Source organism: Chelonoidis abingdonii, chromosome 1, assembly GCF_003597395.2.
Source record: "Chelonoidis abingdonii isolate Lonesome George chromosome 1, CheloAbing_2.0, whole genome shotgun sequence".
NCBI classification, from domain to species: domain Eukaryota; kingdom Metazoa; phylum Chordata; order Testudines; family Testudinidae; genus Chelonoidis; species Chelonoidis abingdonii.
The window spans coordinates 28,662,748-28,677,055 of record NC_133769.1 but is presented as its reverse complement, the minus strand read 5'-3'; the positions used below and the strand labels follow the sequence as shown (position 1 = coordinate 28,677,055).

General features: G+C 47.5%; 1 protein-coding gene across 5 annotated transcripts in view; it reads right to left on the bottom strand.

The window, feature by feature from the left end:
• Positions 1-10,496: 10,496 nt before the first annotated feature.
• The window catches only part of PUS7 (pseudouridine synthase 7), a 51,201-nt gene continuing 47,389 nt past the window's right edge, over positions 10,497-14,308 (bottom strand). For all 5 annotated transcript variants that reach the window (XM_032787342.2, XM_075064691.1, XM_032787340.2 and 2 more), the window contains 2 exons: positions 12,552-12,643; positions 10,497-11,508 (listed from right to left, as the gene is read on the bottom strand). In XM_032787342.2, coding sequence (XP_032643233.1) covers positions 11,372-11,508; positions 12,552-12,643 — 229 coding nt within the window. In that variant the 3' untranslated portion in view covers positions 10,497-11,371. The remainder of the gene's footprint in view (positions 11,509-12,551; positions 12,644-14,308) is intronic.

The window sequence follows — 14,308 nt, the reverse complement described above, 5'->3', positions numbered from 1 at the left end:
AAGCAGCTCTCAGGAAGCAGCTGGTATCACCCTCTGCCTCCTAAGTGGAGGTGTGACCACGTGTGCGCTGCCAGTGCCTGCAGTCACTACCTTTCAGCTCCCATTGGCCAATGTTCTTGTTCCTGGCCGATGGGAGCAGCTGAGTAGGGGGCGGGGACAGTGAGCAGAGCCCCCCGTCAGCCATCCCTCCACCTAGGAGCCAAAGGGAGATACCAGCAGCTTCCCAGATGTCGCACTGAGCCAGGTAGGGAACCTGCCTGCACTGCCAACTGGACTTTTAATGGGCCAGAGCTGTGCTGACTGGAGCCATCAGGGTCCCTTTTTGACTGAGTGTTCCAGTCGAAAACCATACACCTGACAATCCTATTGCCTGCCTGCTGCCATTGATGTCAATGGGAGGCAGGTGGGTAGGATTGGGGCCCTACGGGAGCTGTACGGGGAATCAACTCCTCTTTCCAGTTAGCTGCAGGCTCTGCAAGGGGTGGGTGCTGGATGCTATCCACTGATGATCAGAGCTCCCTCAGCCTCAGGCCAAGTGCCAAAGTTAGCAGACAATATGCATCAAAATCATGGGCAGTGCCTCCCTCCTGACGCATGGCAGGTGCAGAATTTGCCTGCCTCACATGCAGCCCCATTGGCCTGACTGGAACTGCGCCCTCAAATATAAAAGTAAAACTATGGCTGTACAAAATAGTTAAGTCCAGAGCTGGCTGCAAATAATTAAAAAAGGAGCTCACTAAACTGGGTGACTGGGCAACAAAAATGGCAGAAGAAATTCAGTGTTGACAAATGCAAAGTAATGCGCATCGGCAAATATAACCCTAAAGCTACATGCGGAATAGTGGATCTGAATTTGCTGTTATCACTCAAGAAAGATCTTGGAGTCATCGTGCATGAGTCTTTAAAAATATCTGCTCAATGTCTAGTGGCACTCAAAAACAGAACATTAGGAATCATTAGGGAAGGGATAGATAATGAAACAAAATATTCTTCGAGTGCTTGCTCATATCCATTCCAGTTAGGTGTGCGCGCATCACGTGCACGTTTGTCGGAGAAACTTTTACCCTAGCAACACTCGGTGGGCCGGCAGGTAGCCCCCTGGAGTGGTGCCGCTATGGCGCCTGATATATACCTCTGCCGGCCCGACCGCTCCTCAGTTCCTTCTTACCGCCCGTGTCGGTCGTTGGAACAGTGGAGCGCAGCTTAGCTGATCTCCACCTCCCTAGCGATTCGCTCGTGCTTTAGCTTTTTAGTGTACATAGTTTTTTCTCTAGTTCTTTATTAATTACTGGTTAGCATAGTTGTAGTTAGTGTATATAGTTTAAGAGGATCGGGGGTTTGCCCCTTCTCCTCCCCCGGCAGCGGGGCCCATGCCCGATTCGCCGGGCTTCAAGCCCTGTGCGACCTGCCGTCGGCCGATGCCCACAGGAGACCCGCATGACTCCTGTTTAAAGTGCCTCGGCGAGGGCCATCTGTCGGACAAGTGCCGTATTTGTAAGCCGTTCAAGCCCCGGACCAGAAAGGAGCAGGACTCTCGCCTAAAACAACTTTTGATGGAGGCAGCTCTAACTCCTCCATCCTCGGCACCGTCTCCGGCACCGGGAACAAGTGCTTCGTCTGTTCCTGCACCTGCGAAGACTCTTCGGCACCTCCCGTCACCAGCCCAGTCCTCCAGCCGGCGCCACTCGCTCTCCCCGAGGAGCATGAAACACATGGCTCCTGCGGTACCTTCAGCCACACCACAGTTAGAGCGCAGCTCCAGGTCAGACCACCCGGCACCGCAACTGCCGCAGCACCGCCTGCTCCTGCACCGTTGATTCCGGGCTCTCAGGAGCCGTCGAGTCCAGTGCCGACCAGCTCCCTGGCCCACGTTGTGGTAGAGCTCGTCATACTGTCCACGCCGGAGACCTTCTCCACGGCGCGGGACCTCATAGCTCTTACAGAGCCTGAGCTGCCTCAACCCCCGGCACCGCTGGTACAGGTCATCCAGTCGCTGGGCAAACCTGCTATGGTGCGACCATCGTCCCTGGGCACCAAGGAGCTCCGCCGATCTCGTTTGGGATCCCGTGAACGTTCCCAGCTCCGGCACCGATCGCGATCCCGGCATCGCTCACGATGCCGACGCTGCTCGCAGTCCCAGCACCGTTCTCCATCCCGGTGCCAGTCGCACTCGCGGCACCAGATGAGGTCCCGGTCCCCGTCGTACCGTCGGCACCGCTGAACCTCTCGTAGCCGATCCAGGCATGTCGATGTTCGGCACCGGTCGACCTCCCGGCACCGCGCTGGTCGTAGGTCCCGGTCCCGCTCTCCACACTGCCACGGCTTCCGGTACCGTTCGCCTGCACCACACAGGGACAGCTACTATGGACACAAAGATCTGGTCCAGTCTGCTTCAGCTCCCGCGTGGCCATCCCATCACACGTCCGCTTCCCGTACGCGGACAGCGCCTCCTATGGGGGATCAGACACTCAGACCCATCAGGACCAGGGGCCACCGCAGTGGTCCTTTTGGACACCCTGGGCCTACCACCAAGCCCAGGGTGAACCGACGGGCCCATCACGCTCGAGTCATTCTGAACACTGGGCACCTGAGGGCACATTCAGTAGACCCCCCCCCCCCCTGCTGATACGGAGGCAAGTGCTATGCAGGCTCCAGAACAACACGATGTTCCGGAGGCGGAGGTCCACCAGGATGAAGCATCTCTCCAGGACCCGCTCGTCCCAGGGTTGTCGTCGTCATCTTCCCCGGATGAGGCGGTAGCAGGCACATCCTCGTCAGGGCCTCCCCCTATCGATATGCGAGCGAACCAGGATCTTTTCCGGCGCGTAGCCCAAAATATCAATCTTCCCGTGGAGGAAGTCCCTGAGGTGGAGGACCTAGTGGTCAGCATTCTCTCAGCGGAAACGCCTACCAGGGCATGGCCCGTTTATCAGATCCATCCAAGCCAGAGCCAACACCATCTGGCAATCTCCGGCGTCCATTCCACCGACAGCCAGGGTGGTGGAAAGAAAATACATGGTGCCCTCCAAAGGTTATGAATACCTGTATGTGCACCCCGCCCCTTGCTCATTGGTGGTACAGTCGGTCAACGAGCGGGAGCGCCACGGCCAACAAGCCCCCGCGCCAAAGTCCAAGGAGGCCAAACGCATGGACTTGTTGGGCCGAAAGATTTACTGTGCTGTAGGGCTTCCTCCGCAGTGGCGACCCAGCAACCTCTTAAAGCCGATACCCTCAACACCTGGAGAGGCGGTCGCAAATTCACGGAGCTTGATCCCACAGGACTCCCGTCGGAGTTCACGGCCTCTCTCGAGGAGGGGAAAGCGTTTGCAAGACTCACTGCAGCCTCGGCTGGACTCAGCAGATTCAGGCTAGAACGGTCGCCTCTGGCATAGCCATGAGGCGCATATCATAGTACAAGGTAATTCGGCTACCGCCTGAGCTGCAGACACCATACAGGACTTGCCATGACAGGAAGGTCTTTGTCTCGCAAAAGACAGATCCAGACTTGCAGAGCTGAAAGGATAACCGGGTTATCAATAGCGCTCACTGTCGGCATTGCATACCTCTCAACTCAAAGACGGTCGTTCGCCTCCCGCCCCCAGCCGCCCCTACCCCCCACCTCGTCCGTGACAAGGACTTTGGCCGCAGACGAAAGGTTCGTACCACATCCACGCAGACGGCAGATCGGGTCAGGGTCCTCCCTCTTAGCGGGCAACAATGCCGGTCCCGCCAGTCATGGGACCAAGTCAATTTTTGAAGCGTGCGCCCAAGAGCAGTGTACTAATTCCCTCTCCTAGATCCGCTCCAATTTTCCAACCGCCTTTCCTCGTTCCTACCGGCGTGGTCCCAGCTAATACGGACGTTTGGGTCCTGCGTACGGTGAATTTGGATACCTGTCTCCAATTCTATTCTTCCGCCTCCCTCTTCCGCCCCCTCCTCCCCGTCCCTTCAGGACCTCTCGACGAGCAACTCCTCTGAGGAGTCCACAGACTCTATCGATCGGAGCCATTGAAGAGGAAGTGACGAGGAGCTAAAGGGCAAGGGATGCTCGATTCCCGTTATTCTGATTCCCAAGGAAAGGGGCCTCCGGCCCATCCTAACCTATGCGAGCTGAACAGGTTCTCAATGAAGTTCAAGTTCCGCATGTGTGCCTGGGGAACGCACATTTCCCTCCCTGGTCCCGGCGATTTACGCTGCTCTCGACATGAGGAACGCAGATTTCAGTATTTGAATTTACCTCCCCACAGGAGGTATCTGCGCTTTGTGGTGGAATCAAGTTCATTACCAGTTCACCGTCCTCCCCTTTGGGCTTTCGTCAAGCCCTCCGGTCTTCACGAAAATGTATGCGGGTTGTCCCGCTCCCCTCGACCGTCGAATACACGTTTTCCCTTACCTCGACGACTGGCTTATCAGGGAATCTCAAAGGCCAAAGTCCAACCAGCCCATGTCATAGGAGCTATTCGCAAACGTCTGGCCTGGTCGTCAATCTGGACAAGTCCACACTGGTCACGCAAAGTAATAGAATCATCGGGGCAGTGCTGGTACTCCCAATCCTTGCGGACAAGCCACTTGCCCGCACCCGGTTAAGGACATAGTCTCCCGGTCCAGAGGCCTGCAGAGTTTCCAACTAACCTCCGCCCACTTGCCTTGCTCTCTAGACACATGGCCCGCATTGTGTCCTCGTTGCAAAGTTTAACGCCAGACTGCAAATGCACCCGCTACAAGCACCTGGCCTCGCTCGGTCTACGACCGAACAGGGACAGCTTAGACTGATTCTAATTGATCCACTGGAGTTCTCAAGCTCCCTCGACTGGCGGAAAGTGTCCCGCTGGTGTGTGCGGGGCCTGCCCTTCCATTCCTCCCCAGCCTCCGTGCCCTACAACGGATGCATTCTGCGCTGGGCCTGGGGCGGCACACCTGGGCCCCGGCCGACCCAAGGCCTTTGTCACCCGAGAGCTGACTCTTCATATCAATGTCCGAGAGCTCAAGCAGTACGGCACTGGCGTGCCAAGCGTATCCTCAGCCACCTAAGGGCCCGTTGTGTTGCAGTATTCACGGCAACACGACGGCCATGTATTGCATCAACAGCGAGGGGCACAAAGTCATCGTCCCCTGTGTCAGGGAAGCGATTCCGCTTTGGGACTTCTGGTAGCCCACTCCATAAACTGGTAGCACTTTCTCCCGGGATCCGGAAACACTCGCAATCACTGAGCAGATACCTCACAACACGAATGGTCCATCAGAACGACGTCCTCCATTCAATCTTCCGGAGGTGGGGCTTTCGCCAGATCGACCGTTGCGTCCCAAAATAACAGGTAAATGCCAGGTCTTCTGTCCCTACAAAAGGGGTCGTCTCCGGGCTCCCTGTCGGACCGCCTTCATGATCCCGATGGTCAGCGCCTTTGTTACGCCCTTCCCCCACGTTTCCCCTCGTCCCGGTCTTGCATCAGATCCACGGACAAAGCCCCTCATCCTGATCGCGCCGGCTTGGGCCGAGACATCACTGTTTACTCCAAGCTGCTCAACCTGTCCCTGATCGGATCCGATCCCTACCGCTGTGGCCGGACTTGATCACGCAAGACTTCGGCAGGCTTCACACCCCAGACTGCAGTCCCCACCTGACAGCATGGTTCCTTGCTGGTTAACGCATTGCACTGCAGCGGAACAGCCTCAGCACCAACAGTGTTGCTTGTAGCAAGGAATGCCCTCCCAGACGCGGCGACATATCGCGAAAGGAAGCGCTTCTGCTACTGGTGTGCCCAGCAGTCACTGCTCACATGCCTGTATCACCCCCCACCATCTTGGATTATTTGTGGCTCTCAAGGAGCAGGGGTTGGTATCTCCATGCTGCGAGTCCCCCCTCGCCGTCATTATCCACCTTCACCCGGGGGAAGATGGCAATACCATTTTTTCCCACCCGATTCCAGGTTTCCTCAAGGGCTATGAACGGTTATAACCTCAGGTCAAGCCCCCTACCCACTACCTGGACCTTAACCCTTGTTTAAATAGGCTCATGGGCCCCCTTCGAGCCTTGGCCACAGCTCGCTGTGTACCTGTTCCTGGAAGACGGTTTCCTAGTCGGCCATTCTCGGCCTACGTGTCTCGGAACTCCACGACTGACTGTGGACCTCCATGTATGTCTTCCAGTAAGGACAAGGTACAGCTGCGACCTACCTAGCTTCTCCACCAAGAGTCATCTCCGCCTTTCCACGTGAACCAGGACCATCTTTCTCCAGTGTTCTTGTCCAAAGCCGCACGCATCGAGACGAGAAACAACAGCTCTACCCTGGACGTCGGAGGCTCTCTGCGTTCACATCGAGCGGACGCAAGCCCTTCCGTCATTCACCGCAACCTACTTTGTCGCGGTACGGAACGTATGAGAGGGCAGGGCAATCTCCTCTCAAGCACTGCGTCTTGGGTCACGTCATGTATCTGAGCTTGCTTAGTTGGCTCATAAGTCACGCCGGCATCTCAACGCCCACTCTACGCGAGCTTCAGGCCTCGTCTGCTGCTTTCTTGGTGCATGTTCCTGATGCAGGAAATGTGCCGTGCGCCACCTGGTCTTCTATCCATACCTTTGCAAACCATTATGCATTGATCCACAATCAGAGACTGATCGCCGCCTTCGGCTCAGCGTCTTTGCATTCCGCAACGTCTCGCTCCGACCCACCGCCTAGGTAAGGCTTGGGAATCACCTAACTGGAATGGATATGAGCAAGCACTCGAAGAAGAAAAGACGGTTACTCACCTTTGTAACTGTTGTTCTTCGAGATGTTTGCTCATATCCATTCCACACCGCCCTCCTCTCCACGTCGGAGTAGCTGGCAAGAAGAACTGAGGAGCGGTCGGCCGGCAGGGGTATATATCAGGTGCCATAGCGGCGCCACTCCAGGGGGCGACTTGCCGGCCCACCGAGTGTTGCTAGGGTAAAAGTTTCTCCGACAAACGTGCACGCAGCACGTGCACACCTAACTGGAATGGATATGAGCAACACATCTCGAAGAACAACAGTTACAAAGGTGAGTAACCGTCTTTTTTAACACCACTATATAAATCCTTGGTACGCCTCCAGCTTATATTCTTGATGAAGTTCTGGTCACCCTCATCTCAAAAAAGATGCACAAGAATTAGATTACAGAGAGGAACAGGGTTACACAAGAATAAAAGTTTGGCTGCTTTTGGATGGGCACTTTCTGTGCTCCCCTCCCCTGCAGCTGGAGGAACTGACTCTCTCCCCGGGGCTGGTGGTGCTCTCTCTCTCAGACCCAGAAGAGTTTTGTGCCCCTACTGATTGGGGGGACCAATACCCCTGCTTCCTCTCACTTGGTGCATGCCCTGGGCAACAGAAATGATTGGGACTGCAGAACAGCTGCCGTATGAGTAGAGACTAAAAGGACTAGGACTGTTCAGCCTGGAAAAGAGATTACTAAGGGGGAGTATAATAGGTCTATAAAATTATGAATGGTGTGCAGGAAGTAAATAAGGAAGTGTTATTTACGCATTCACATAACACAGGAACTACGGGTCACCCAATGAAATTAACAAGCAGTAGGTTTAAAACAAACATAAGGAAATATTTCTCCGCACAATGCAGTCAACCTGTGAAACTCATTGCCAGAGGATGTTTTGAAGGCCAAAAGTATATATAATTGGGTTAAAACAATAGGTAAGTTCATCAATGGCTGTTAGCCAAGATGGTCAGGGACACAATCCCATGCTCTGAGTGTCTAAACCTCTGACGGCCAAAAGTTGGGACTAAATGATGGGATGGATCACTCAATAAATTGCCCTGTTCTGGTCATTCCCTTTGAAGCATCAGGCACAGGCTTTGTTGGAAGACAGGATGCTGAGCTAGCTGGACCATTGGTCTGACGCAGTATAGCCATTCTTATGTTTTCAGAAAAGAGTGGGTGCAATTCTCCGTGCAAGGGCAGAGCACTATTATTACAGATGCAGGAAACTGAGGCACAGGTGGGTTCTCCTCTATATTTACCACAGGGGACTTGGCACACAGAAGAGCCAAAAATAATACAAAAAAACATCCTTCCAGACCCAAGGAACTCACATGGCATCCAAAAGAATCTGCACCATCTCCAGATCTAGCACATCAAAATGCAATGATAGGTGGGGGAGGAGGGAAAAAACAGGCTCCAGAAAGATAAAACAGCAAGATCCCATGGTATACGGGGGCTTTACATGCAGAAAATAGCTGAAAGTTTTGAGGCTCAGATTCTCCAGTTCATTACGGCCACTGTACATGGTGGAAGTGGCACAAAGTGGCCTCAGAATGGCTGGAGAGAGTATATGGAGAATGCTAGCAGATGGTGCTCATACAAAGAGGGCAGACCAGTTGCCTACCATCCCAGGTATAAGTGAAGGAAGAGGGGATCTGAAGTGGAGCCCCAATATGCCTGTTTCGCCACAGTTGTAAATTAAACTGCGCCACTGCTGAGGTTAAGAGGGCTGCAAGAGTCTTCTGAAGCCTGTCCAAGGCATAATGAGAAAAATGGGCAGGGTGGAGAATCTGCCCTCTACTAATTTAGCCTAGGAGGACAGATTAATGTGCTATAGTCTCTTTTTTAAATACTTATTTAGGGTTTAGATTTGTTTACTATTATTTTTACAGAAATAGCATAATCGACATCCAATCAGATAAGAATTACTCATTCTTTGGATCTATTTTCAGTTTGTCTGGATCAGTAATGGCAGAGTTCCCTCATCTCCCATTGTCTACATGGGTAATTCTGGGTGACCAGCAACTGAAAAAATCAGGCTACTTAGGATACTTAACTTTAGACAACCATGCTTTGAAATGTTGTTATTAATATTCATAAAGTAGCAGAATGGGATAAATATGACTGAAGATAATGAAGTAAACTCATAAGCTACCAAATTTAAAAAATGAATTTATTATTTAAATGATCTCCTGATCTGAAAAAAATGGGAAGAAACAAAATGGTCTGTCCTGAGAGAAAGAAAAGAGGTATCAATATAAAGCTGACAGTTAATTTTCTAATTTATGTCAAGAATATTTGTCATAACATCTACACACTGATGGTATAAAGCCTAAATGGGCATATAAATATGAATCAAATGCATCACCTAAATTTCTGCATCAATAAAAAACATATTTCAAGACAGGCCGAGATATACAAGCAGAGTCAATGCTCCTTACGAACCTGAGAGGAAGAAAAAAAAGTTTATATTTTTTACTCGAAACAAGCTGTTTGGTAGGTACTGTGATGCTGGCAGACCAGGTACCAGCTCATATCAAGGCCCCAGGCCTCACTGAACACTTATAATTGCATTGTTGGAAACCAGTCTTGTTTACTTGTGTGTTAGCATCCTCAGATGCTGTTTAGATTTTATAAAATGCTTGTGGGATGCTGCATTAATCAATCTAATTCATAATCTCTGTAACCCAGGGTATAAATGTATATTGAGTATTTGCACTGTAAACCTCTAACTGTTTAACTCAACAAAACAGGAAAACAGCATTGATTAAGGTAAAGTATTCCCCCCGCATACAAGAATGGCCAGTTGAAATATTGCATAGCATCAAAGGACAGAGACTTTGTTGATTCCATTCCTAACTCGTGTCTCTATTCAGTCCATGATTTTTACTGTCTAGCAAAGCTATGAATTTAAGCTCCCGGGCTCATCTTTTGAGTGTCTTGTGCAGATTTCCTTTGAGGTGAGAACTGATACGTGAGATATAGAGTGATCATTTTGTGAGAAGTGTTCATCTATAGGTGATGTAGTGTTTTTGTCTTATCATTTTCCTGTTTGACTTCATTCAAGAGTGTAATTATTGTCTCAGTTCACATACATCAGTGATTCTCAACCCAAGGCCCATAGGCCGCTTGTGGCCCAATCAGCACACAGCTGCAGCCCATATGGCATCCTCAGGGCCATTCAGGTACCATATATATTGCAGGGATGGGGCCCACATAAAACAGCTGCATATGTGACCCACACTAGTAAACAGGTTTGAGACCCACTGGCCAACATAGTTCTATTAGGGCATTTGGTGCAATGGATGAGGTACACCCCATGTTGTGACAGGCATATGTAGGACCCATAGATCTTGAAAGGTGTGTTGTGGAGGATATTGACCATTATAGCAGTGGAGATATGTCTGCAGGTTTTGAATCTATTGCTCTGGTAGGGTCGGGTGCTTTTGAGTTGGTGTATCCTGATTTGTGGGAAGCTTGTTTTTGATGATGAGCTTGGAGAGGTTAGGGGGTTGTTTGAAGGTCAGAAGGGGGGATTCAGGAAATATTTCTTTGATGATACCCCATATGGATTCCAGTGGGAGGTGATAACTAGAGGTGTGTGGTCAGAGGGGTTTTTATTTCTGTACTGAAACAGGATCTCTCAGGATATGTGGGTGGCAACACTGCATATTTTCTAAAACTGAGGTACTGACATTTTCATATTGTTGGTATGCAGAACCCTATTCATTTTTTTATAAAAATGACAGTGCAAAGTGTCTCATTTAACATAATTTATTAACACAAGCAGCACAAACAGGTTTCTTATTTGTTTGGTTTTAGAAATTATAAAGTCAAAATGCAACCTAACTGCTCTCAATTCTTTTAGAATGGCTTTTGAATCCTTTCATGCCATGATACAGATTTGCCTTGCTCATCCATTGCCAGCAATGGACACACTAAATATGCTGGTGCAAAGGAGTTAGTTGCTGATACAAGCTCTCATCTAGGCTTTTTGGTTAACTTGTTTTCATTACCTGTTCTTTGATACAGGTAGTAGTAGAGATGGAAAAATGCACATAAACATTTTTATAATAAAATTTACAGTTCAACTAATAAAAACAGATGTACATTGTTTATATCACATAAAAGGCAAGAAAAATTCTGCCAATAGAATCCTCTACCACATCAGTGCAAAAGCTGTTGGCCTTCCAAGGTGACAAATGTACTCCTTTAATATAGTCATCCCCTAACTTACTCTAATTAGCACTCCTCATCTGTAATGTTAGCACGCTTGCAAGAATTTTTATTCTGTGCTGAATTCATGAAAGCATGTTGAATACTCACTGTACTTCTGGAAAGGCAATTACTGAAGATCTGGAATTGCTGTCCTAAGCCCATTTCTTCTGAAGATGTGGTTTTGCTACAGCGCAAGCACCTTAGTTAAATAAGGTCATTTAAAAAAACCCAGTCTAATATTTTTATTATTTTTACTAACACCATTTTGCATATAATCATTGAAGCTAATAAAAACAACTTAAAAAAATACAAATCTTTTACTACAAATCTTCAAAATCAAAACTAAGGTTTGCACAGAACAAGTAAATATGAAACCACTTTTACATCTTAAAATCTTTACATGACTTTAGAGCATTTGTTCAGCGTAGCCATATAGTATTCAGCTGTGTCTGTTTTTTTATGCTTGTGTCCATTTTTAGCACTTCTCTAATTGCCATGGTAGCGTAAGTGGATGGAGGAAGAGAGAATTCCATCTTCAAGGCCTTGAATTTACCTTCTATTACATAAGAAAGAAGAGGTTAATTGGCACATATAGTATACCTCCTCTGGGTATTATTTAAATTGGGCTGAAGGGCTCAAACAATTAAAGAAATAAAAAATTAATTTATCAAGCATGGAAATGTTTTGTGAAATGTCAATTCATGCTACAACTTTCACATATGTGGCAGATGTGAGACATGGAGTTTGCCTACAATGGGAAAAGTAAAGTTTCACTATTTATGTAGCAAATTTTATTTAAAAAAAAACAAAACCTTTTAGTCACACTAAAATTTGGTATTTCAAGACTGCCTTCCTCTCCTCCTACAACCCTGGATTGTAAAGTAGTAAGGCCTATATGTTATAGCTGGCTGTGTACTTTATTCAAAAGTTTCCATCACACAATCCTGACGTTAAAAGTTCTTAAATTTTTAAGCTATACTAATTCTCCTAGAAACAAATATTACACTTACTAATACCAGTTTTAACAAATAATATTTCTGATGCTGTTCTGCTAACATGTCATCAGTCCTATTTTAAACATTTTCTGTTATCTTTTTAGCCCCAGTTAAGCAAAACACTAAAGCATGCACTTAAAAGCACATCAGTCTCCCACTGAACTTCAATTAAACACATAAGTAGTCCCAAAGAAGTTGAAGGTGAATATTCACATGCTTGAAATCAAGCACATGGTCAAGTGCTTTGCTAAATTATGGCCTATGTCTGTCCCTCTTTAGTGAAGCACTTAAATGAGCATATGCTTAATGCTAAGCATATGCTCATTTGATTCTTTAGCTAGCTAGACACAGAGTATAATGTAGTCAATATGATCTGCTGAGCAAAGGCTCGCACTTCTGAAAAATCAGGTTACTTATATAAGAGCCTACTTTTAAGCACATCCTTTTGAACATTTTAGCTTGATACTTTGTCAAATGTAGCCTTTTTATTTATTTTTACATTCAATGTGTGTGATATGTAGCAGTTACAACTTCAAAGCAGTAGTTAAGTCAAACTTTATTGTTTACAGTGTACAAACAACTGCAGAAAAGTTGTTACTCTTACCTGTAGGAAGAATAGGTGGTGGCTTTCCTTCCAAATTATCCAAATCCGTATTAAATAATGGAATTCTAGGATCATCATATGCAACCACTTCCCTTTATGAAACACGGGACGAAGTTTTTTAAAATTTTGAAATACTCAGTGTGACCAAATGCACCCCTGTATTCTCACCCTATACACTACTGTAATAATCTCTGTACAAAATATTGTGAGGTATCATTTGAAAACTAATAACTCACTGGCCAATAATATCATGATGAAAAGTGCATAGCAACATTATATGTAAAGTTATAAACAAACTGAAATTAGGTCTGAAATATGTTTACCAGACAAGTCTGAGTAAACCAGTTTCTCAAAGACAAAGGACAAGCTGACACCTCAAATCAGGTGTCAAAGTTGATGGGCAAGCACCTGTCAAGTGGCCATACTTTGGAAAGTGGGAAAGCAACAAACTGATCGGCATTTTAGCAAACAATAGCATGGAACCTCTTTCACCATGAGGCTCCTTGTCTTTGTCCTCACAGCATGAATGAACTTTATCTAACCCTCAGGACAATGCATTCAAAGGGGAACTAGACTATAAAAGTGATAGGCAAAAAACACCCCACAATATCTCTTCCACCTTCACTTAAGATGATAAAAGAAACAGCCTTTTGACACAGAGAACAGATCCTGGCCTGAGAATTTGGTCAGCAATACTACTGGGAACATGTGGTAAGGGAATTCACCTTGAACCAAGTCTAGTTTAAGTTTTAGTTACTAGAAAAAACATTTTATGCTTATTTCTCTTGTAGCCATTTCTGACTCTAATGCCTTATATTTGTACTTGCTTAAAACTTCCTCTTTATAGTTAAATAAACTTTGTATTCTTTAAATCAAAATTAATCCAGTGTTGTATTTAAACTAAATTGTGTGAGTAACTCCATTTAATGTAGCAACCTGTTGGATATTGATCCCCTCACAGGGACAACAGACCTAAAATATCTGAACTGTCCAGGAGAGGGCTGGACAGTGCAAGATACCAATTTGGGGGGAAAATTTCAGACTGGGAGTGAGTTGGGGTCACCCTACAAGTGGTAACCAAGGTTGGTGGTAACTAGTGTGAGACTGGAGTGTGCTGGCAGGCTGCAGCTATACAGAGAGACTCAGACTGTGACCTGCATGCTGTTTGTGAGGGGCCCAGATCAGGAACTACAGCAGCAAAGCACTGTGAGGCACCCCAGGTTGCAGGGCAAAGATGACAGTCCCTCACTGGTCTAGATTGGACCCCGGAATGTCATACTCAACAATTACAAGTTTTTTATATCTAGATTAAAGAGAGATACCACATGAGATGTGTTTTAATCAGAAAATCAGCCTAAGTTAGGTTTTAGTCACAAAAACCACCACTGATGGACACAGACAAAAGATTTAATACAAACACATATGCTAGTTGGTGAAGTTGCTCTCCACAGGATTTTTCTTTGTAGGTTTTGTCAAGATTTCTAATTACACAATAAACCTGGTTATTAGTGGATGGGAAAGAACTATGCCAACTATAAGAAAAATAGCATTCTACAACAATCAGAAGTATCTGAACTTCTTCATGGCTGGATTAAGTACTGTGGCAAATTGCCGGTACTGTTCTGCTGGGTCTCGCGCTTTCTCTTCTCTGGGGTAGGTTCAGGGCGCTATTGCTTGCCTCTGAACCAGTTCTTAATCACTCCCCTAGTGTCCTTGGAGGAGGGGAGTGGAGAGGGAGGGACCTGGGCCCGCCCTCT